The sequence below is a fragment of the Ctenocephalides felis genome, unplaced genomic scaffold (assembly GCF_003426905.1).
Source record: "Ctenocephalides felis isolate EL2017-DRISC unplaced genomic scaffold, ASM342690v1 CF-g0.4_SCAFFOLD_03571, whole genome shotgun sequence".
Lineage (NCBI taxonomy): Eukaryota > Metazoa > Arthropoda > Insecta > Siphonaptera > Pulicidae > Ctenocephalides > Ctenocephalides felis.
The window spans coordinates 39,073,503-39,100,599 of record NW_020539725.1 but is presented as its reverse complement, the minus strand read 5'-3'; the positions used below and the strand labels follow the sequence as shown (position 1 = coordinate 39,100,599).

Here is a 27,097-nt window from a genome sequence, read left to right as displayed (position 1 = left end):
ACATTTATACACTTCATCATGTATTAAATTTTTTGTGTTGCAAATTTATCATTTTTTGAAACCAATTATTTTTAATTATAAACGCACGTTAATTGAAATTGATTACGGAACAGATAACGTTATTTTATATTATATTAATATTAGGGTATATTAATTATTACTTTCAGATTAAAATGTAAGTATTGTTGACTTAACATACATATGTTGACTTAAGCCGCGGTCATGCTCACATTGTCCTAATAGATTATCAAGTCTATTATAAATTTATATTTCTCAAAACTTCATTAAACCATTTTTAATGCAAAATAAATATATATATATATATATATATATATATATATATATTTTTAAATATGAAATATGTATGTAAAAGCATTTCTCAAAAAAGTCTATGTTAATAAACTAGAATTATCATCGATTGCTAAAATTTCTTTTGTTTAGTTTATTATTAGTGCTATGTATTTTTTTTAAGCAACAATAAGAAAAATATATGTTTAAAATTTTTTGATTTTTAAATTTGTTAACGAACAACGTGTGACCGAAGCTCTAATGCGAGTTTGTCTATGACACAATTTTAAAAAAAAATCATAAAATACAATTTTGGTTTCAAAATCATACATCAATTATATGCCAATAATTCACTGAAGCAATAATTAATAGAAGCATTTAGGGAAACATCGAACGTTGAACTTTACCGAACGCAAAGCATCCTTCACCTTTTTCCCTCCTCTGAAAAAAATTAGAAAAATATATGAGTAACAGTAATAAGAAAGAGGAACTAAATAAATAATAGTTTTGAGAACAGTCTCTATTAGCCATGTAATTTTAAAAATTTAGTAACTAATCATTTTAGAAATCTAATGTATTAGTAAACATGAATTGGATGTAAGTAATGTGTTGTAAGTTATGCCAAAATCGGAATACTTTGCAAAGATAAAGAATTAGGACAGCAAAATTCAACTTTGGAAAATGCTGATAAAGGTATACATATAAGTATAAAAAACAAAATTTTAATTGATAATTATAAAAATTATCAAGAACAGTCCTAATGAGTTTGGTTTCAATAAGCTAGTTTACAGCAAGTGAAGTAAGTTAGTAAAAGTTCTTGATTGAAGAGCTATCAGTAGCAAATCCTTCCACTTTAAAAGACCTATACTGTATTTTATTTTTGACCTGAGAATTGTTTCATTTAGTGAATATCCATCAAGACAAAACTGTGGAAAACCTTTGTTGTAATTTTAAAATAATATTTCTCTATGCTTATCTCACCTGAATGATCGCCTCGCGGTGCCTCTTCTGACCAAGGCCGTCAAAGAATTGACATGTTCATCAGATTCCCTCCTGTCCTCATCTCGATGATTATTATCCCTCTTAGGAGTCATCAAAGGCTGCTCCATAGATAAAGATCCGGCCCTGGATCCCTCTGCGGGCAACCAGCGTGCCCAGCAGCCATGTCCAGTAAACAATTGAAGAACGAGGCTTTCTGCACACGACCGGCGATGCAAAGTCGGATGGATTTCGTTTTGTTTTGTTTTAATTTGATTTTGTGTTCAATGTGTTAAATACAAAAGCACCGTGCGATAATATAGCAAACCACTATTTTATGAAATTAAGTAATATAAAAGGTCCGAAACAAAGTTTAAAGCATGATTGTGAAAAAAATGTTACTTGTATACATTGGAATCATATCGAGATCAAAATGGTATTTACGCTATGCAATGACAAACATAAAATGATTCCTTTATATAAAAGTATCAAATTAGGGTGTTTATAAAATTCATCTTCAAATCACTTTAGATATATTTTTTATATTTAGCAATAATACACAAAGAATACAGTTAAAAGATCTGAGCCTTTTCCACCCAAGATGGTAATGTTAACGATGCCACTATGATGGTCACATAGTTTTACTATGTCATGAAATATTTTGGTCACATAGTTTTAATATGTCATAAAAAATTTGTATATTAAAATTTTATAGTAGTGTCAATACCTATTATTCAAAAAATAAATGTATTTAATTTGTATTCGAATAAATTGAGCCTTTCGGGCTCTTCCTTATAAATCGAGAACAAGCCTAATAATTAGAGCAAAGTAATTTCGAAACTTATATATTTGATTCCTATATGAATTGATACGTATGATTAATATTAGATCGAAAAAAATAGTAATATAATATAAAACCAATACAGATAAACAAAACTACAAATTATATTAGCTATTAGTAATTCCATATTTCAAAAATTATAAAATAAATTAATTTTTCAATATTTGAACGAAAGAAATCAATACATAATAACTTTTGAAATTTATATTACTGGAATCGAGAAATTATCAATCAAAGACTTAATAAATTATTGAAATTTTAATCTTAATATTTATTGAAACAGGCAAAACTTATAGAATAAACGGGCATTTATTTAATTGATATCTGATAATTTCAAAACTATTAATTTGGTCATCATCTTACAGCAGACAAAGCTCAGAAGTTTTATTGTATAAATTGTCATAAACATAGATATTTCAAAGTATTGAAAATAAATTAAATTAAAAAAATGATAAAGATTACAAAATATATTTTAATAGGCAATATAGCTAAGGCATTATTTAACCAAAATAATGCATAAAACATATTTATATAAAACAGATTAATACGATATTTTGTAGAAAGTACTTTGTAGTTGCAGTAAATACTTAATTCACAAAAATAGTGATAATAAAATAGAAGTGAATAGAATTGTTATAAAAAATGAGAACATTAGCAATATTAGCAAATATTTACTAATAGTTTAATTATTTTAACTTTAGCAGGTGCTTAAGTTTTTATTCTGTTCATTGATTTATATAGCATATAGTATGTATGTACATATGTGAATACACATATGTTAATACATATACTCATAAAAAATTAAATAGTAAATTTTCATAATAAATACATGCATTTGTTATGTCTATATTATATTATAAAATATGTTGTATTAATATCCAGAGAAAATAATGTAGTCTCATATGAAACTTTATCTCGCAATAATAGATTCTCATAAAAATTAATGCAAAAAAACATGCAAATTTATCAAACGTTTTGTAATAGAATCAGCTATCAATATTTGTAGTAATTGTTTAGTAGAGAATAAATTAGAAAACATGCGTTATCGCTATAGAGTTACTATAGTTAAGTATAAAGGATTAAACTTAAAAAAATCTCATGCAAATATAAAAATTGGCAATTCAATCTGAGGTAGTTCTAAATCTATGTTCCCCAACATACTTAAAATTGATTAATAACTGCCGGAGTGACTATGTACAATCTAAAAATTCTAAATCATTACTATAGTATTATTGGAATAAATCGATACACTTAAGAACATCATAATAAAATATGAAAAAAATTTGATTTAAAAATTTATTCCAATAATTTTATTCAAACTATTTTTAGTTACTTGTTCTACAAAAATGCAGGAGATAAAAATAACGTGATCTAAAGGTTTCTAAACTAAAAGATAAACTAGAAAACTAGAATTATAGGACATAATGATGGACTTCCTATCTACGCTATTAAAGTCCGTTTTGTAGGCTACAAATTTAATACCATATTAATATTTTTATAAGTGAATTTATCCTATTTGATATATTTATTGCATGTGTTAATCATGGATAAATTGGTAAACGAGCTTTTTATTTCTCATAATTTAACCATGATGCTAACACTACTTTTTATCTATTTTCGAATGTGCTTTAAAATAAATTATCAAAAAAAAAAAACTAAATAATATTCTAAAAACTATTATTAATTCGAACACTACTTATGTGAAATACAATTTAATAACGCAAATTTCCCATCTTTCCGTTTTTCATTTTTATCAGAAATTTCACAAATTCTGATAATTCATCCAATAACCTAATTGTAAGTACTACTTATTTCAGTTTAAAATTTGTACTAGATTTCAACTCTGCCAAATAGTTGTCAGAATCAAAGGCAGTAATACTATAATTTAAAGCGGTTAAGATTTCTATTTTTGCAAACTCATTATAATATAATAATAATAATGATATTTTACAAGTCTTCGCTCGGCATTTACTGAGATTTACTGCGATAACTTTGAAAAGCATTAATATATGAGCTCATTAGGTTCACTTTAAAGTTATATTAGCATTTATATTTGGTGTTTTTTTAATTATTATATTTGCAGTTAAAATTTTATATCCTACTAAAACGCAAGTCTACTTAATAGAAACTTTAGTCAAATGATTTCTGTACAAAGGTTCATATTTTAAAAATGTTAATTAATTACTAGGAGTGTAAGTAGACTTTTTTTCTAACCGAATTCCAAAATGATTAAAATTGAAATAAACTTTTATTGAACAAATCTCTATGTATTTTCTTCATCATGTGAAATTTTATTATATTAATGAAAAATAATTCATAATAATTAAAAATAATCTTTGACATGAAGTATCAAATATAACAATTTATACGATCAATATTTACCGCGCCAAATTCAAATGCATATTAATCGATGTAAGTGATGAAAAATGAACTGAAATTTTCTATAAATAATTAGCGATAATAAATGTTGTATATTTTTAATATATAATGAGTGTGTAAAAATAGGTTCTTGATAATTTCATTTCAAGGAAAAATGAACTGAAATTTTCTAGAAATAATTAGAGATAATAAATGTTGTATATTTTTAATATATAATGAGTGTGTAAAAATAGGTTCTTGATAATTTCATATATATATATTTTTTAATTTCATGAGCGTTTAAATCATTCCAAAGCGATACTATGATTGAATAATCTAACGCATAGACATTTTGGTTCCAGTAATTAATAAAAAAAATCGAATTATTAATTAAGCGCTGTATATTATCTCCGTAAATGTAATTAGTATCTTTGTAAATATAATCTAAAAAATTTAGAAAATAAAAATCATTTTACTACCAAAATGTCAAACGCAGTATCATTCCATACCTAAACTATTCATTATAAGTAATCTATTTTTAATTTTAAATATTGAAACTAAAATAAAAATTGAAATAAAAATAGTGCATTGTTTTAAAGATAATTTAATAAAAGAAATAGGCAAACTCTAAAATAAATACCGGTTGTGTGGCGGTGGGGCTATGGCCATCATACGCCTGAAAATAACATCGTAATTGGGTAGAATTGGTCATTTTGGTAATTCAAAAAAAGTGCGTGAACAAAACAAAATAATCACTTTACTGGACGCTACACATTACTCTAAAGATATCTATATTGGTTTTACACAACAAATACTAAAAACGTACAGGTAGGTTAAGGTAACTACCAAAAAATAGAACTGGTACGTACTATGAGAGGAACAACATATTTACGTTTCTACGGGGGTTGGTGGATCACGTTAATATAAATATTTTGAGTTAAAAATTTTTAATTGCTTGTAGATAATATATTGATACTTGATATTTTAAATTAAATAAAAATGACTTCTTTGCCAAATTATTTACCTTTGCTTTTTGAGAAAAAATAAAACAAGTATCTAGCATATTTGTACTTAAAAAATAAATTTTGTTATTTTGCGGTGAATTTGGATTAAGTTCTAATAAAATATGTAGTTCAATATTGAATATTACGTATTGAAAGGTAGTAACATTTACTACACATATATTAACAAAACACATTTGCTACACAATGACAGATTTTAACACACATATTTAAATATAACGATGAACGAATACATTTTAGACGCTTATCATAATTGAACAAAAAAAAAACTTAAAATATAATATAGTAAAAAATGTTCTGTGTGACGTAAGACGATTAAATCATATATTGGTTACGTAATCATTAGTTTTTTTAATCAATATAAAACAATTATTTTGCTTACCGGTACACCAGCTGGTTCAATTTGGCCAAACCTCGTGGTCCGCCAACTTTCCAAAATTAACATCCCGGCATAAATTTTCCCAACTGTCAATTTTCCAGCATTCAGCTCACTTTTTCGCGGTATTAGTAAATCTAACATTTTCTTAGCTTGTAAAGGCCAAATATGGGTTACAGTTACTCGCAGTTCTTCATCTGCCTTGTCCATTTCATCCGCTGTAGAAAAATTTAATAATTATTGAACTTGTTCAGCATGATACTGTTTTAGTTAAAAATCAAATTTTGGATGTTACTCACGATTTCTCATTTTGATACTTAAATTTTCCCTAATGAGTGCAAACAGAGTCGTCGTGAAATTGACTTTTCCATCTGCGTCTACTGGCATATTCATTCTAATCAGACGTTTGTAGGCTAATCTATTAGGGCACTTGTTACCGAACCCCAACGGAGGGTCCATATTCTTCAGCATATCGTACATCTCTGTATAGTGAATTTTGCCACTGGAATAACAAGATTGATTAGATTGTAATCTCAAAAAAAAAACAATGGTAATTGATGAATTGATTACTCTAAGTAAACGATTAAATCACTCATCCAATTTCAATTTTTTTTTGAGTAAAATTGCTTTGAAGTAAAACTAGAGTGTAAATCCGTACAAATGCAACGAAAATGCGTTACAGCAGAACTGTACATCATTCGCGTTCTATGGAATCATTTCTATACGGGTCGATTGTGATTAGTCGTCGTGTATGTGAATAGAGATCTGTCGTTGTATGCGTACCGCTAACAACAAGGAAATCGGTATAGATAAATAAACATTTTAAAGTTACATCGTAGTACAAATCTTGATTTAATGAAAAATGCCTGAATCAGAAGAATATTTTGCACTTTTCCTTGAAAATAATAAAACAAATTAAACATTTGTGCCGTGAACTAAACGTAAGTTTATTGATTAGAAATTATTTTTATATTATTCGTAGTTTCTATAAATCTTTGAAATTATTAAAATGGAAAACATTTTTTAGGCAAGACAGATATTACAGCTATTCAAAGAATGAGATTATATCGCCAGCGAAAAAGTAAAAAAAATACCATCAGTTCTTCAAACACAATTACTACATGATGAGTGAAGTTGCAAAAACAATATTTGTTTAGGCGTTGTTTACGATAATCACTGTATTAACGAATATTATAGAAGCTATTAATCAGCAATTACTTTATTTCTCTAATAAAGGTTCATTTCTAAATGCTAATTACAATGACAAACCGATCATGTCATATTTGAAGTATAGCTTTAATTACATTATTGTTTCTAAATATTATACATATTTTTAATGCTACTATAAATATATAATTTATAATTTATCATTATATAAATGTGTGTAATGCTTGACACTAATAAATATGTGTATCACGAGTGTCACCATATCACTAATAAACAATATTCAAAATTGTTATAAGATGTATTTATTTTTATTTAACTTAAAGCTTCTTTGTACAGTAGCAAAAAAGTTTTACTTCAATCGCGTTTGAACCTTACGCCCACTCTTTTATCATATAAAAAATCACAGAAATATCATAAAGCACTTACGTAGCATTAGGATCATATTCCGCCCATATGCGCACATATTCGTCGAGATGATGAGCGCCCAAAATTGAGGAATCTCTCGTTAAATAGTCGAAGTTGTCCATGATAACGGCAACGAACAAGTTCAACATCTAAAAAATTAATTACGTGTTTTTACTGGACAATATTTGTGATTATGGTCAATAAAAATACATATGTTCTGCAAAATCAAGTCAAACAAGAACAAGTCAGATATGGAGTTTGTCATGTAGTCAGAAGTCACAATAAACGATTTTAACAAAATTTATATTGTCATAGAATTTTCAATATAATTATTGACGATAATTTTAAGTAAATTATATATTATTTTACAGATTCTACTTACCAGAAACGAACAAAAAAATATGAACGAGACGAAATAAACATATGCTAAACTAGAACCGCAGGTAACCCCGTCGCCTTTATTAGCTAAAGGATCACAAGGCTGGCCTTTCAGGCACGAAAGCATTATGTTCGGCCATGATTCTCCTGTGGCACATCTGATAATGAATTTATGACATTATTGAATCAATTAATACTTTATATTGAATTAACAATTGTGATTAAATATCGTTACCTAAATAGTAACATCAACCCTTGCACAAAACTTTGAAAGTTATTATGCCTCGTAATTGACGATTCAGGATCCAACTGTATATTTCCGAACACCTGCAGGAAGGATATAGTATTTTATTATTAGGTGAAATAATTGAATATAAAATTTGAAATAAGAAATAATTTTAATTTTATATTTTAAAATTGAATTGTAAAATTGTAATTTTTGAACATTTTTTTACCTGCATCCCGATGATGGCATATATGAAGAAGAGCATGGCAATGAGAAGACAAACATACGGCAGTGCTTTGAAAGACTGAACGAACGTCCACAGCAATATTCGTATCGTGTAACCCTGCCTCAACAATTTTATTAAACGTGCTGCTCGAAACAAACGCAGAAAGCCAACGTTGAAGGGATTATCTTGATTTGCCTGAACAATTAATAAATAATACTTAATAAACTAAAAATATTGATTTTATTATAATAAATGCTAGATTTGTTATGACAAGGCCATGTTACGCTCCAACTTCCATACATTATGCTACTGAATCATACTGAATACTATCAATAACGTCATGTAGTTGCATTCAGGCGTTTTACACATAAACTGCAATGTCAATTTTATCTTATGAAGCCGGCTGAGAAAGACCATGTCATCTAAGATAGTTTTTTGACATTTGTGCGGTTTCTAAGTTAAGCTTTCTATCTGACAACCTGAGGAAAACACCTGAGTGCATAGCAATCACATCGCTTTTGTTAATATTTATGGAAAGTTCTTCATAACATAGCCTTGCCATTACATAGGTCTCTTATGCAGCAGAATTTATGCAAAAATCTAAACCTACATTTATATTTATATATATATATATATATATATATATATATAAAGGCTTATACCCATTTGGTATAGATCATCTCTCTTAGCTATTAGTTCTTATCATTTGCAATTTGTCTCTATTCCATTAAGTGTACTTTTACATCATTTTGATATCAAACTTATTCAGAGCCATTTTTCTGATTCTAGCTCAGGTAAAATGGATTTCCTTTAGGTATTTTTTTTAAAATATGTATTACCTTACAAACTTAATTATTAGATATAAAATCATGCAGGTACTGGACGTATTTTATTCTGTTTTGCAGTTTTCCTGATTTAAGTTTTTGAATGATATTTTAAGCTTTTGATTCAATGTACCATATGAAATCGTTTCACAAAAAGTATCAATGTTGTACAAACGAATGTCTAGTTATACATACATACATATATATATATATATATATATATATATATATATATATATATTATTGAAATAGATTAGAATGATTTAGCTTACCCCAATTTCGGCCACAAGTGCGTCTATAATGCTTCCGATGACAGTTATGAAATCAAATGTGTTCCACGGATCTTTGAAGAAATTCTGTATAAAATATTTAATTAGTATTATGTACATGCCCTTATAATCAATGCTCAAAGAACTCTGAAATAACTAAATGGAGAAAAATAATACAGAGCGATTACTAACAACAATTTTCATATTAATTTTGTATGATAGTAAGGCCAGAGCTAATATGTTTTTCTAACAATAAAAAACTTAAGATAATTTGAAAAAGTAATTTGCAAACTATTAAACGAGTAAAATCACTTTTCCAGAACCACATATACTAATTTTTCAAATATTAAGTATATTGTATTGTCAGAATATACTCACAATATACGCAAACTCTGAACATAAATTAATATTTCCTAAAATATTTTATCGTGTAAAGTTTTTGTTATATTTCAAAGTCCTTTGAGTATCTTAAGTTGTTAGTAATTAATTTTATTATAATTACATTGCAATAAAGGTAACGTTTCAGTGGAATGAATTTTAAGGAACTTGGATATTATGACAGGGTACATCAAATGAATTAGTAGATAAATAGTTATTACTATTACATTTTAACTGAACCTGAACCAGAACCTGAAATATGATTATTTTTTCTACCTCATATTTCAAATTCACATATACCAAAAAATAATGTTAAAATTGTATTAATAGAATTCATTGTTTCCAAATTCTATTGCTGAAGTATGAATTTACAGGAGTTTGGATCAGTGCACAATATTTTAAATTAAATCGGGATCTAAGGGGTCAATACAACTATATAAAGTCTAGCTACCTCTAATTAAAATAGAGTAGGTACAAATTTAATTTAATGATGGAATGTTAATACCCAAATTGGTAGTGGAAATACTCATTAACCTTACTTAAACCTCAAAACTCAAACATGCTGCTGTGTTAATAAACTCTATATAATTATCCCAATTTTATTACATTATACTTTATTAAAAAAAAATACTTTATTGTATTAGTACTACAAATTGCACGGTACAAAATTATTCTTGTTGTAAGCCTAAGATAAATTTTAAATATAATAATACGGTGTCCCACTACTGCTTTAACCACCTACCTTTTCATAATATATAGTTTTTAAGTTAATTCAAATATTCACACCGTTTCCGAAAATATTTCATGCTCCTAAAATTACTATATTTAAAAAAAAAAACTTATCCGTTCCATTTTAGAAGAATATGGTTTATTCTATGTATTAAATCGCCTGATTTAAATCTATTATACTCTGAATACTAATTAACAAAGCGATTGAATTATTTATTAAAAGACTAATATTTTAGATTTAGATTTTAATGAAATATTTGCTAGATTGAAGTTAGTACTAAAGAGATAAGGACCCAAGTTCTCATGCACGCATAAAGTATTAAAAAATAAATAAATAATGTATACCTCTCGCTAATTTAAAATAACTATGCTATAAGTAAGATGGTTTTACATATAAATTTTAAATTATAATTAATTTCTGGAATTTATATTAAAAAAAAACTACTTCATCAATCATTTCAAAATTTTAGGAATATATTTATACATGTTTTAGGAATAGATAGTAAAATTTTTGAAGAAAAAAAATTCAATATTTTTTAAGTTATCGTCGATATCCAACGGCGCGACAAAAAAAAGGCCTTCATTGCAGCAGTGATTCCGGCCTTCTACGTGGATGAAATTTAAAAAAAATCTCATTAAACTAGATAATATTGTTTGTAAAATGAACTACGATAAAGAAAAAAAAATAAAAAATTGACAAAATGACGGCGTTTCTTAAAAAAAATCGAATTTTACCCAAGATTTTGGTCGTTTTTGGACAGCCAAAATTCGATTTTAGATCCGATCAAAAAATCGATAGTTCATTTTACGGAGAACTATATATAGAACGTAAGAAAAATTGATGGTGATCGGATCATTTGTTTTTGAGTAATCGCTGCAGCAAATTCGGAAAATGCTGTTTCGAGAAAAACGCGTTCAAAGATTAAATGACCGTTATACTATATACTATATATATACTTTTTAAATGGCTGTGACTCAAAAACTATTTAAGATATCGATTTAAAATCTTGGTATGTTATTTTTAAAGGTATAACCTATCAAAATATGAAAAAATTGAAAATTTGATTTTTTGAAAATTTCACACTGGTTGTGCCCCTTGAATATTAATATTTTAATTCAAGTACATTTCAAGAATTCAAGAACTTTATGAATAGGTCTAATTAACTTTTATTTCATACATTGTCAAAAATAAAAAAAACATTTATAATTGATTTTCATACATAATAATAGAAATACTTCGCAAAATAATTATTCAACTATGTCTGCAAGAAAAACCAATATTAAGTATTATCAAATAGAAAACCTATAACAATAACTTGAATATCAGCGCACTTTTGTGCATTACCGACAATGTTTATCGCAACTACAACTATTTTTATGGAATCCTAATCCTGATAATATAGCTACTAATTAAAATATCAAGTTCCTGTAAATAATGTCCTAAACTAAATAGAAACCTAAATCAAACTCATTCCGGCTATAATATGTAGACAACTGAAATTTTCTATTTTAATCTTAAATATACTTTAGAAAGTTGGATTATATTTGAATCTTCATAAATTCCTGAAATCAGTCACAACATCGAGTAAATTTTGTAACTACCTTGCATCCGAATGCCAAAATCTTCATAATGGTCTCCATAAGAAATAGTCCGGTGAATACCAAATTCATGAACTTCAACACTGTTGTTAATCCAGTCGGAGCATTGTGAAACTAAAATACGAATGTGTCTTCTCCTTAGCAAAATATATTTGGCATGTCGAAACGTAGTTATTTCATAATAATTTTATAGTCACGGATTTAACGTTGGTTTATTGGAAAATGATACACATCATTGATCATGGGAAATATACTGCAAATCTTAGATAGGAAACAGAATCAAGTACCTTACAAATTGACAACTAATCGAATTATTTTAATTTAAGCTAAGTGAAAATTGCCTGGGTGCTACCCAGTCGCTGTACTAATTTAACAGAAAAAATAGTACTAAATCAAAAAACGTAACAGGAATAAAAAATTAACCCTTTCTACAAATTCCGAGATTTATATGAATTTTGCTGCCGGAACGGCGCCGAGTCGAAAGGGTTAATTGCCCTTTCGACCAATATATTTCCAAGAACAATGATATTATATCACAATAACATATAATACCCATTACCCAATTTTATGCTATTCCATTAATTTTATTTTGTCCGTCGTCGTTCTTTCTACTAACTAAAATAGTAAACAAGTATAACTGTGTTTTTGCTGTGCTTTATATTTACACAATAGTAACAAACATGCAAAACATAAAGACAAACATGCATATTTTGCGCTCAGCATATTGCTTAAAACGTGAATTTTGTTTAACTAAAGTCTCTTTCAACATTTTGGCTTACAATCATGCAAAAGACAACACTGCCCAATTAGATGATAGATATATTTTTAAATAAATGTGGTGTGGAGGAATTATGTTCGATTATGTTTGGATAGGATGTTATCATTGAATACTTTCGGGATTTTATTAATAATTTCATAGCAAAACCTGCTCCTAATTACTAAGCTAATTAATTTCAAAATTAGTGATTAATAGATTAGTCGGTCACGTGTTTGAAATATAAAAATTTGTGTAATGTGATGCACAATTTCTTGTTTTGAACGATATCAATGTTTGATATTTGCTATGAAATTTGAAAATTGATTTTTTAGGTTAATTCAATTAAATTTCTATTATTCACTATTTTTTCTATTACAAACTAATTAATATGGCCATTACATAAGATAACTAATATTTTGGAGTCTATATATTTATTTAATTTGCCAATTACATGACCATGTTAATAGTATTCTAAAAATCTGTTCTTTCTCTTCGATTCTACAATGTACTTACTCTTGCACCGTACGCTAAAATCTTCATGATAGTTTCTATTGTGAACATTCCAATAAATCCGTAATTTGCGTTTTTCAATATTTCTTCATAGAGTTTTGATTGTTTGTGATACTACACGAAATGAATATAATATAAAAATCGTTAAATAGATGACAACTATGCCATCGCTACTTGTCTACAATCGTAATTTTAAATAGAACTATTATATCTTTTATTTTCTACTTACTAATTTATAATTTGATTTAATATGTTAATAGTGTTAGTATATATTTTGTGTTAAAAATTAAGTGCCTATAAGAGTAAGATAAAATATTGAATTTGTGCCTGTGTGTAGTTTATGTACTTTATAGTTTAAATTAAATATACTATTACACTAATTGGTGCATAATACGCAAAAAGTTATAGATAAATTGTTGAAGTTGAATAAATTCAGAGTTTTGAAACGTTTAGAAATACGGTTATAGAGATACAAAACAAAACGAGATGTAAAAGCTTCAAGCTGCTAATTGTGTATGTCATTTTTAAATTTACTCATTGTACATTTGGTACTACTGTACTATTTTATTATAAAAAAGTTAAGAAAATTGTCTAAATATAATAAAACCAATTAATATGAAAATTATATCTTGATATTAGCCACTGCAAGCTAATTTAATATGTTCTTATTAAATAATATGAAAAATCTCCTAATACGATTATATTCGTTGAGTATTTTTATTTAAACAATATAATAGTCCGTCACTATTTTTGAAATGTGATAGTTTATATTTTATAGTTGTTGAGATTTACATTTTTCAAGATTGAAATACAACCTTGTTTTTAATAACAAAAACTTTCAGTAATTATTATGATTAATTTGTATAAATTTAGAACAAAGGTAAAGATTACCCTGTAGTAAGCTGGTATTGATGATATAATATAATTAATAATAATTAATTTAGCGGTTACATTTTTTTTCAGAATTCTATTCATTGTGACATGATAGGGAGTTTAATGACGGGTCGAGATAATATTTTGATAGTTGTTTATACAATAGAACGACCTAACGAAACATTTGGTTTAAGCGATTATGAGATTTAAAGTTCAAATGGTTGTGATTAATTCAAGTTTAACATCAATCCGGAATACCGGTATAGTTTTTCCGATATACCGGTATACTGGTATTCCCTAGTCTAAAGTATGATACAGTAAGGTCATGATTATTGCAAATTTATTTGAATTATCTATAAATGATATGATAAAATGAAAAATCTATACGAGGTACTTTACTAATATTGTTCATATCGTTGTTAATATACATACTAATTTGCCGTTTTCAAATACCAAGTTTCATGGGTAATAAAACTTTAATAATAGTATTCAAACAATAGTTTGAATCTTGCAAAGGAAACCATTTTACCCTACATAATTAATATATGATTTATGATATCAACGTCAGTATGATATTATCAGATACAAGGCACCGAGTCTATAGTTAAATTGTTGAAGCTTCTTATTTTATAAATTTGCTAGCAAACCGGGCGAACTCCGTTTCACCACCAGATGGTTTTATTTTATGTAACATTTCGTTTGGTAATTAAAAAAAGAAAAAAATTGCCTGCTGTTGAAATTGAATAAAAATTTGCACAATAAACGTGATTGATTTGATAGTTTCCAATTGAAATGTTAGGAAAAAATAACTTATTTTTTTACTTTTTTGCACAATTTCACAGTGAACACAATGCCGGTTTGTCACATGAATTAACTGAGCAGAGAACAATGAGTAGCTGTCAAACAAATGAGTAGCGGTCAAATAAATATTAGTTTGTAGTGCATGCTAAGTATCCGAGATGACGCTGTATGTGAAAACAGAAAAAGTGTTTTCCGCTTTTCTATTAAAATCTTCTTTCAATTTCCTTTGCTATGAACCTCACGCAGCCCGAGACCTTTCCAACAAATGCAAAATCGTCGAAATCGGTTCGTGCGTTCTGGAGTTATATCGTCAGGAAGGAAAACCCGACTTATTTTTTTATAATAGATATTGGTACAACGAAAAGGTATCATCAAGTATTTATTTATTTAAATAATTCACCACTATTATAAGACAACAGTTATAATTGAAATGAAAGTAGTGACAATGACATACACAAAATGAAAATTTGCAGCTGTGGAAATAATAATTCGAGTATTTTAAAAAGACTAAAATATCTTGTGCTCACGACACTTAGTAAAAAATTTGACGTGGGGTGCGATCACAATAACAAATCACAGCACTCAAATAAAAGTAAAAATAATAAAAATGTGTGTAAGTTACAATCTGGCTTTTAATATTTACTTTTAATTTTCATTTCTTTTTATTACTATTTTGTTCCTTTTATGTATCAAAGTTTTTATTTTTTCTAAAAAGAGCTTTTACTAAAAAAAAATTTAACTACTAGTGATTGTTCATAAGTTGCTAGATAATGAACTTCTATTTAATTTTTTTCATGATATTCTAATGATATATTGTACATCGCCAGAAACTAAGAAAAATACTCTAGTCACAGCAAAATCTGCATGCAAAAATACTTAAGCGTTTAGTAAATTTAACGATCGAAAGCGTTTTTCAGATTTTTTAAGATTGAACGAAAGCTTTTATTGAATTTGCCAGCGTTTGCTTTGTAGCTTTGAGATATAAAGCTTGTTGAAGCATATGAAGCATTGTTTGTATCATACATGTTCTTGTTGTAGTGTAATAATGTTAACCAACCATTGCTGTATATTGTATGGAAATTAAGAATTCTTAAATAAAAATACTAAAATTTTGTTCACCATTGAATTGCAACACGTGGATCGGCAGCATTAACAAATAATTAAGCTATAATTTTTTGTATAAATTGAATTAAGTAATTCAAGTGTTCTAAAAAGCTTTTGAACTGTCTATTGAAAAAAGTACGTTCTCTTACTATAAAATGACACCCATTAAACTCTGAAAGGTACATTTTGCTTTTTTTGATTTGATAATATTTGACATAAATTTAGACGAAATGGATGTGATATTTGAATAGTCTGATGAAATGTAATTCACTTGAAACAGTTTGAGCTAAAATTATTAAATTGCAAACATGATACCACTTCTAATATACAGCAAAAGTTCATATAATGTTGGCTGGTAAAAATAGTGCATGTTAAGTAATGTTTTTTTTTCATTGTGTATTGTGACCCAGTATTTAAGTGCATTATATTCTTTTCTCCTTAGTGTTTTAAACCCATAAGTGAAGCCATTTTTCTAATTGATATGTTGTGCTTAAATAATTGCAATACATTTGTGAACATCAAAAATACATTATAATGATTGAAATATATGCAACAATATTACTTATGTATAACGAATTAATAAATTCAGATTATGATAAAAAATATGATTTAGACTTTCACGTCTTTAGTTCGTATTTTTAAAATTATCGAATAAAATATTTTGCAGATGGTAAAATAATCAGAGATTTTTTCAAACAAAACGAAATTCTCAAACTGTATACAATTTTTACAATTTGTAATGTACGTTCTTGCATTAGCAGTTATTTATATTTTATTTATATGTAACATTTATTTATAATCGATATCGATGTATATCAACGATTAATTTTAAATATTGCATATATCTCAATATAATTATATCCTGAAAATAAACATTTTTGTTATATATCGTAAAAATTAATCAAAAATTGTAAAATTTAAAATAAAAATTAAATCTGTAAAATTTTAAAATTAATTAAAATCTGTTAAATTTAAAAAAATTAAATTTCATTTTGATTGTATAAATTTTAAGTTTGATTGAATACTTTCGAAGTAAACATAAATCGTGATTAAAAAAATTAATTGTTAACTAATTGTAAGCATATTAGGTGAATCAAGTTTGATTTGATTTAGTCAGAATGATTAAATTAAATTTTTTATATTTTTAATAAATGATTTTAATTATGGCTTACCTTCATCATCAGCAATAACGTGTTAAAGACAATCAACATCATTATAAATATTCGAATGGCGTTGATACTACTATTCTCCAAACTTTGTACTTAAAACTTCCGCGATTACTTGGCATGTATCGCTCGAGAGGTCTTGCCCCTATCGTAAAATCTATACAGATTTCTAAAAGAAATATAAATAAATTATAATATATAAATAATTTAGAATGATACCTAAAAAAATGTATGTTTGATAACCAAAGGCCCAATTCTTACCTGATTTTTATCTATTTCTCCGTCTTGCAATTCTGCTTCGCCTTGCTCTTGAAACGTAATAATAATCAAGGCAACGAATATGTTGACGAAGAAGAAAGGAAACACTACGAAATACACTATGTAGAAAATAGACATTTCTATCCGAAAATTTTGTATAGGACCCATATCTTCATAAGTCGCAGCCATTGAATTTTGAAGCACTCTATAATTTTAAAGACAATTTTAGGAATGAATCTGTACAGAACAGACAACAGTTAATCTCATGCAAAAACCTTTAGAAAAAATTGCTGGTATACTAGTTAATACTAGGACTTTTAATTAAATTGTTTGAATTATTTAGAATTAAAATGTTAAATTGAGAAATTAGACAGTAATGTTTCTTACTGTGGCCATCCTTCCCCCGTCTGTACAGCAAATAAAGTCAACATAGCACTTGCAACATTATTGTAGTGAAAACTTTGTGCCTCCCATTTTCTTTCCTCGCGTTTGGGTGGCCCATCGTTATCAAATTTAAAATACGAACCTCTGAAATATTCAAAATTTTGGTTAATACCCAATTAATAACAATTATGATTTTGTAGATGTATAAATATATTTGAGATAGCATATTTTCAATATTTTAGAAATTAGAAGTAATCTATACTTTCTTAGGGTAATAAATTTCACTAAAATAAATCTGAACGTTCCACGTCGAAAACTTCCCGTAGACTAATATATACGTGTATGTGTGTATGAATATATGTTTGTGCATCTTTACCAAATACCACATTTTAAACAAATTAATATTCAATTTTTCTGATTAGAGGCATCTCACGAAAGCAAATATACGTATTATGAAGATCTGAATAGTTATGGAAAGCTCGGTCTTAATGTCTAATGATTTTAACTTCCCGTAGGGTAGGTTGGGCAGAAAATCGAAATTGAAAATTTTTACATTTCTTGACGCTTTGAAGGTTTCTGAACATTTTGGCATACATCAGAAAAAATGGATGTGTGTGTGCATGTGTGCATGGATACAAATTTCCAGTCACGTTTTCGAGCGCACGGATCAACCGATTTGAATGGTTCAAAAAACATTGGATTTCTATTGATAGGGAGAAGAGCTGATTAGTTTTTGTCAAAGGCAGGTCCAGCCATTTCGAAGTTACGGAGATAAATATGTAACAAATGGCAGTTTTTGAGAGAAAACTAAACGTTAGATTTAAATGATTCAAAGAACTTTCTGCTTGTCTTAACAAAATAATTGATTTTGGAAAAAAAAATTGTGTCAACTTTTTTTTTTTCAAAATAAAATTTTTTTGTGTATCGAAAATAATTCACATTCAGATTCTAATATACTGTAAACAAATAATTTCAACTTTGCAATTCAGTTTATATAATTCTTATAAATATTAGACAATGTTACAATATTAATAATAATCTATTTGAAAACATTCAGTCGAAACATTCCTCGAACATTTCGGTACGGTACGGGAATTTCCAGCAATTTGCCTTAAGGCACGATGCCATACATCCCACTAGTTTAATTAATAAATTGACAATATTGTATAAGAGAAGAATCGGATAAAACTTTTATGAATCATAAATATAATAATAATATATATATATGTTACCATAATTTTAATTTTTTAGATGTTTTAATATACTCACTGGCATTCTTCGAAAGTGTGTTTACTTTCATCGGTGCAGTAGAAAAATTTTCCGTTGAACAATTGCACAGCGATGACAGCAAAAATGAACTGAAATAATATATACACGATGAGAATGTTGATGACGTTCTTTAATGAATTAACGACGCAGTCGAACACCGCCTTCAGCTTTGGAACGCGCTTTATGGTCTTCAGAGGCCGAAGAACTCGAAGAACTCGAAGCGATTTTATCATGGATAGATTCTGCACGGCCGGGCTTCCGCTGGAGAAAAAAAAAAATCACTTTTGAAAGGAATATGGATAAAAATTTACTATTTATTTCTATCATTTACCAACATATCAAACAAATATTGAAAACATGTTACTAAGGAAATGAGAGTATGATTAGCCACTTAGTATATATTTTCTTACGTTATTTCGAAACCAAAGGACAATGCCGCACAAATTACGACCACTGCATCCATGATATTCCAAAATTCTCTAAGATAGGATCCAGGATGCAGAATAACTCCTAAATCCAATATCTTCAGCACCATCTCTATCGTGAAGACACACGTGAACGCATAATCGAAATAATTTAATATAATATTTCTCGTCGAAAATTCGACCACGGGATCCTCACAGGCTAAGGCTATTGAACTTAAACTGATCACTACCATGATAAAAAAGTCAAAATAACGAAGATTAACGACCCAATGCGCTGCACGTCGTATGCTAGAATGAAACATTATTTCATAAGTTAACTTTAATAATATAGGTAAATAAAATATGTATTGTTAGACTATACTTACGGATTGGTCGTTGATAAAATAAACATAGATGAATATGGCAACATGGGTTTTGGTCCATCGGTGATGTCCTCCTCTTCTTCTATTTTTATTTCTTCCTCTTTCTTCTATATTATGAATGAAAATTAAAACCAAATCATCATTATATAAATTAAAATTTCAATGCTTACTTTCGTTTTCGACGTTGGCGACGATGCGAGTCCATCAACTCTTGGCGGTGATCCGTCTACGTGTAATGCTTCCATTTCTTTCTCAAGTTCTTGCAGCTGTTTTTCTTTATTTTCTTCCTCCTGAATTGCTTCAGCTGCTGTTAGTTCCTAAAAAATAATTAAAATAATTAGGTTCAAATAATAGGAATTGTGATAGACAAGATTTATACTACGCATATGGGGAATAAGTTTTATTACTACTTACTTGAGCATTCGCCAAATTATCGACGGCGATAGCCAAGAACACATTTAACAGGGTATAGTTGCCAAACAATACAAGAATGATAAAATATAAAGAATAAATCATTCCATCACTTGGCCCTCCTTGCGAAGCTATTCCCTGGTACATTACTTCATTCCAATCTTCTCCAGTCAATATCTGTAATTTATATAATTATCAACATTATCAATTGCATTATATTTTCACATTTTTCACAAAATTATGGAATTATATACCAATAGTGCAATATATAAGATTTGAAAATATGATTTAATTACCATAATATGTTTTTATATTTTGGCCTTACCTGGAAGACCGTAAGCAGCGCAATAGGAAACGTATTGAAATTGGTCGCCGGCGTCCCATCTGGAAAATTAAACTGTCCTCCGAAAAGTTGCATCCCAAGTAAAGCGAATATCAGGATGAACAAGAACAGCAGGAACAGCAATGAAATAATGGATCTCATGGAATTTAGCAGCGAAATGACTAGATTCCTCAAAGAAGCCCAATACTTCGTTACTTTGAATATCCTGAGTAAACGTAGAGCGCGAAGCACGGACAAGCCGAAAGAACCAGACTTCACAGCTGACCATATCACCTAGAATAAGCCCAACTTTATTAATGAGGATACTTGACATCGTGAAAATCTTGAACAGAATAAAAGAAATAACCTTCTGTGTTAAATATTTTTAGAAATAAATTTTACAATATGGAAGAAATCGGTTTAAACATGAATATCTGATTATTATACTCAAAATTAGCTGTGCTTAAAGGCATGCTTTTATAGACATGAAAATAGACGGAATTAAATTGATTTCACAGATTTGTTTTGAGATAAATACATAATATAAATTTAAAAAATTGATTGACTATTAATCTAGCTGACATATGACGGTAAATTAAGTTCATTACCTCAAATATCGAGCCACTAATAACGACACAATCGAACTTGTTAAACGAAGACTCGAAGTATATCCGCGGGCCCAGCGCGTACATTTTTATCCACATTTCCATCATGAACAAACCCAGGAACACAAATTCGGTATAATCTGAGAAAAAATATTGTATTAATATATAGTCTAATTTAAAAATACTTTAAAACCCATTAATAAATATAAATATGAATATTTATGAATGGTCAAGATTTGATCAGGGTTTTTGTATTTCAAGTCCAGGTATTTGTATGCATACATTATACTTCCTGCCTCGAAGGGTCTCGGGTTAAATACAAAAATCATTGTCAAATCTTGACCGATAAATGGTCACAATTTTGGTGCTTAATCTTATATATATAAAAATGAATCACAAAATGTGTTGGTAAGCGCATAACTCAACAACGCCTGAACCAATTTGGCCAATTATTTTTTAAAATGTTTGTTGAAGTACAAGGATGGTTCTAAAGGCGAGAAAAAATCGAATAATTGCCGGGAAAATCCTAAAACAGCCCTTTTTTCACATACTAACGTTAGTATTTACATATTTTTGCCATCGGGTACGGAATATTTACTCAAGTCAATGGAGCGCTTTGGGTCTGATTTTTTTACTGTGCTCCAATTTGTATGAAATTATGAAATTAGGTTTATCTTACTTTCAAGTTCAAAAGTGAAAATAATTTAGACTCCTTTGCCATTTCGCGCTCAGTTGTGTAATTTCCTTTTTTTCAAATAACGTCGGTTATCGATAAGAGAACTAATTATAAGAAAAAGCAAATTCTCATCATTTTATTTAAAGCAGTTGTACATTTAAGATCCATATGGGTGGATGTATATACATTTCGGTGTAGACTGTAGTGTAAAAAAAACAATAATTTTTAACCAATTGGTAAATATCAGCATAGATTATAAAAAAGGAACTTTTGAATTGTAAACTAAAGTACAGGACAATGTGTGTCGTGTCATCTAGTTTGTAATAAAATCTAAAGTATGATACAAAGTCATGCCGTTTAACGTTATTTTTCATTCAGATTTTAAAATATTCGAAGATCGCACCAAGAAATAGTTCCATCTCCTAACTGTGAAACTCAAAAAAATTTGTTTCCAATGTTAAATGATAGCTACCATCAATAACTAGTTGTGACATAACTAATGTGAAAAGAGAAAAACTAATCTTATATAATTTATCCTACAAAATTACTTACAATTTTAACCTTAGAAGTTTGTTTTAAAGCAGCGGTTGGGGAACTTTTTTAATCATTACTCCTAAATATTTTGTCTAACAATAAGTAGATAATACCCCCATGGCAAAGAAAGCTTTACCCACTTACGGAGAACTATGTAACAAATACAGTAAATATCAACTGAAACACATACTTTTTACCCTCAAAAAGTCCATTTTTACCCCATTTGGAGAAATTTGCCCCAGTTCCCCGACCACTGTTTTAAAGTATCATTTTTACTTACATAAAAATTGCGTTAGCCATTCGGGCTGTCCGTAATGCTCGACGGCAACGCAGACTGTATTGAAAAACACTAACACTATGACGAACCAGTAGAACCACTGGGCTTTCACAGTTTTGCGAATCCAGAAACGAAATCGCTTTTCCGCCCGCCAAAAATCAGCGCATTTTCCGCGATCCCTGACGCTGCGGAGGTAACCAGACCTACCAAAACCTGCATCATAATAAAATTATTTAGTCAATTGGTCACAACAATATAGAAATAGTTAGTTCATTTCAGTAAAAACTAAATAATAATGATATTTGTTGTAAAAATATCCAGACGTTGATAATAAGATTGCGAACTAGTAATTTCAAAATTTGAAAAAAAATGCACATTTCGGAGAGATTGATTAGATATAAAAATCAAAATTTGAAAAAAAATGCACAAATGAATCTATTTGTTACTAATATATAAATTTGTGAAGCTTTTATAACAATTAGTTGATCATTCATATTACATTATTCGCCAAACAAAAGCTCATTCAAATGAAATATAATTAGAAATAAATTCATGTTTACAAGGTTAGTTAGAAGCTATTAAATATATGTAATTACATGTGTACAGAATGATAAGTTTTTCCATACAACTTGGTCAGAATATAGGTAACAAAACACGCCACAGGTGTGTGATAAAAAAACTAATATAAATAACTTGAAAAAAAAAATGATATTATTTTATTGAAGAGAGACATAACGGTATATTGATATTTAAAACTGGAAATTTTGACCAAGAAATTTTTTTGGACAAAAATGAACAATTTTTCATTAATATTCATCTGGATATTTTTATGATAATGTAAAACAAAAATTGCATGGTGTTAGTAATTTCATGACAAATGATAGTGATAGTTGTGAAAGTGATTTATTGAATTGAAAACTTCATTTAGTAATAAAGAAGTTTCTTTCAATTCATCTATGATGTGAGGTGCATTGTTATCATTAATGTTTTTATATTATGAATCCTGAACTTTCAAGTATAATTTGTATTAATTACATTTGCTCAGAATATCATAGTATAAAAACAATTTACAAAAGCAGATATACACTACATTTCTTCCTAAACCTAAATTAGATTAACCTAGGTGATGCACTCGTAATCGCTATAGTAACATTCTCTCTAATAGATATTTAGGAGCTAGAATGTCATTTCATTGAACAAAAATAATAAAATATTTATATTAAAAAGTGTTTATATTGAAAATTAATTTATACTTTCAAATTTGATATAAAGATAGAAAAAAAATTATATGTGAAAACATTCTAGCCCTAACAATACACAATACTATTTTAATATGATTCATTAATATTCGATACTAGGCACTCAAATTTAATTCACAGTCAAGTCACAAAATGAAGCGATATTTTCTTACGTGATTCTATCTATATTTATTAAAAATTTCTAGAATTATTTGCTTTTTAGCATTACACTATAGGAATGGGAAAATCTATTTACAAATACCCCAAAAGTAATGACGTTTAATTTAGTAAGCTGTATTACGTAATAACTATAAAAAAATTACTACAACTAATTGATGTACATGGATAAAAATTCAAATTATTAAATGTTTTCTATAAAATCTATAATAAACTATATTTGTAACATAATTGAAAAATGTTTAAACGATAATTATTACTAATATATTAAAATAAATATGCAATATTGGTAATAGTATTTGAGATTACTGTAAAATCATAGTGAAGTTATAGTAGGCAATATATGTGAAGAAGTATAAAAAGTAGATATTATATCATTTAGTATGATGATGTTAGAAAACGACCAATTGGAATATCCTCCGATGTTTTAGTTTATATTATTTTCACGTAAAGACTAGTTTACGTGAAAAGAAAGAAGAACATTGGGTCTTGGTTAATAGTGTTTCATATAGATAAAGTTTTCTTGTTCATTTGAATTTTGATGATTTAGGTAAGATATTTAGGTTGGTTTCAAATCTGTATATTATATATATTTTTTTAATCTTAGCACCTCGCAAAAAATTGTTAGTAGCAAGAATAAAGTTACTGATTTACTGCAGCAATAAGGTTTTACATCCATAGGAGAAAAGGTGGAATATAATAATTTCTTTGAACTTTCATTATCAGCTTCTAAGTTTATACTGCTCATCTTCAATAATAATTTTGCATACTCAAATCAAATTCGACACAGCCTTTAATTCTGCGGTAGTGTTTTTGTATCAAATAACAAAACGTACGTTTTAGGATTGGGTATTTATTTGTCAGAATCTTTCCGAACGTTATTAAATTTAGCACAAAGTTTTAATGTTTCAACTTTTAGTTGAAATAGTCCTAAGCAACCAAAAAAACAATAATACTGATAAACAGTAACAATTAGCAGTAATTTACACGCGGGTGTTCTGGCAGCCACCTACAGATGCTATGAAAAACTACGATTGCCATTGAGAAAAATAATTTAAATTAAATTTCAATTTAAATTTAATTTCAATTTAAATTTAAATTTAATTTAATTTAAATTTAAATTTAAATTTAAATTAAATTAAATTTAAAGTAATTGCAATAATGCATGAACCGGTTAGCAAGATTGCTTTATGAAAATAGTAAAACAAAAATACTGAAATAGTTTAGTACATTTTACAAATATTTGCAGCCAATTTTGACCAGACTCAAAAATTCTTTCCCTCAAAAGCAACCGTAGTTAACTAAACAAATCCAAATAATATGTTCTCAATACGATTATATAGTTAGATATTTAGTGATGGTTTTTATATTACAGTTATTTAGAATGGTCATGATTTCATTCTATACCACTTGGTATAATCTGCGCAGCGTACCTTTCAGCTTTTTCGTCGGTGCTGAAAGAAACATTCATTTTTCACATTCAAAAATTGTGCACTGGTGATTGACATAAACATCATGATTAAAAATCAGAATGATTAAAAAAAACATACATTAACAAAAAAAATCTATCTATTGAATCAAGAAAGTATTTCAAACAAATTTTGTAAAACATGTTTCATGATATCAGAATTAACATCTTTTATTAATTTCCTGATTCGACAGATAATATGAATTTTTAAAAGTTTTTAAAAAGTAGTAGAAAAAAATCTATTGATTGAGATGATTAATTAATTTTTGTGAAATAGTTAGAAAATATACCTATAGTTACTATTCTGAATGCAGTAAGATAAAGTTGTAGTTTAAAATTAAGATAAGAGCATAGAGCGTATTATATTTTCTCGTATTATATTTTCTATATGAAAATTCATTTGCATATCTCATATATTTTACGAGAAAAATGTAACCACTAAAAATTACTCCATGCTCCCTCAGAATATATAAAATTGTAAAGAAGTTAATTCGAAAAAATCATACTAAATCTATAGATTATGAAAATTCATAAGGAGTTACATGAATATAACTATAATATAAAGTAATTTTCAATTAAGCAGAGGACATCGACTCTGTATATTTTGGATGAAATTGAAGATAGAGACATTAACGATTTTGAAATATAATTATTACACTTGATGTTAAAAAGCTGAAGGCTAGGCCAATCAAACATGTAATTTTTCACAGAAAAATTTAATTTTAAAAAATGTACGTATGTATACCAAACTTTTAAAATATATTACGAGTAACTTGTGAATGAGCAATAGTTACTTCACTAGAAACGTCTATCTGAGGCACTATTAGTTCATAAAATAAGGGAGTATGTTAAACTTTGACAAATGAAAATTTCAACAATAGTAATTAATGTAACTCCTTTAAAACTATTCCTTGCATATAATTATTTTAAGAAGAAAAAAAAAGAAAATTTATTACAATAAAATCTCAATTGGTATCTTACCGTCGTCACCTTCAGCGCTTTCATCTTCAGGTTCCTCTTCTTCAGTGTCTGTGCTTTTACTTTTCCCTAGTTTCTTCATTTTTTTCCTTTTGGCTGCCGTTCTTCTTCGTGCTGAATTTATAAAAAAAATCATTAATCGATATATAATATTTTTATGTGAATTATTTTAAGTCAATAAACTATAGATATAAACAATTGAAAAGTATTTCCAATTAAAACTTACATTCCATTATGTGTATTTTCTCTTCTGATGTAGTACGTTCTTCAGCTAATATTACTTCCTCTGAAAATTAATATTATTTTAACAATAATATAAAATTTGAACATGATCTTATTTATTAGTTACAATGTATAATGAAAATTTCATTATTTACTAGAAAATAAATTGTTGAAAGTAGAATAGTATAATAATAGAAAAAAGAGTAAAATAGTAGT

At 27.6% G+C, this 27,097-nt stretch overlaps 1 protein-coding gene across 1 annotated transcript in view; it reads right to left on the bottom strand.

Moving 5' to 3' along the window:
* Nucleotides 1–653: 653 nt before the first annotated feature.
* LOC113386017 (voltage-dependent calcium channel type A subunit alpha-1-like) overlaps nucleotides 654–27,097 on the bottom strand; it is a 33,708-nt gene continuing 7,264 nt past the window's right edge. Inside the window, 25 exon segments of the mRNA XM_026623829.1 lie at nucleotides 654–729; nucleotides 1,270–1,439; nucleotides 1,442–1,483; nucleotides 5,870–6,081; nucleotides 6,163–6,365; nucleotides 7,457–7,584; nucleotides 7,818–7,971; nucleotides 8,049–8,140; nucleotides 8,269–8,460; nucleotides 9,362–9,445; nucleotides 12,068–12,178; nucleotides 17,282–17,328; nucleotides 17,331–17,440; nucleotides 17,532–17,738; nucleotides 17,921–18,061; nucleotides 19,187–19,447; nucleotides 19,597–19,899; nucleotides 19,977–20,080; nucleotides 20,144–20,290; nucleotides 20,388–20,561; nucleotides 20,710–21,000; nucleotides 21,315–21,451; nucleotides 22,802–23,011; nucleotides 26,663–26,773; nucleotides 26,886–26,945. Coding sequence (XP_026479614.1) covers nucleotides 654–729; nucleotides 1,270–1,439; nucleotides 1,442–1,483; nucleotides 5,870–6,081; nucleotides 6,163–6,365; nucleotides 7,457–7,584; nucleotides 7,818–7,971; nucleotides 8,049–8,140; nucleotides 8,269–8,460; nucleotides 9,362–9,445; nucleotides 12,068–12,178; nucleotides 17,282–17,328; nucleotides 17,331–17,440; nucleotides 17,532–17,738; nucleotides 17,921–18,061; nucleotides 19,187–19,447; nucleotides 19,597–19,899; nucleotides 19,977–20,080; nucleotides 20,144–20,290; nucleotides 20,388–20,561; nucleotides 20,710–21,000; nucleotides 21,315–21,451; nucleotides 22,802–23,011; nucleotides 26,663–26,773; nucleotides 26,886–26,945 — 3,767 coding nt within the window.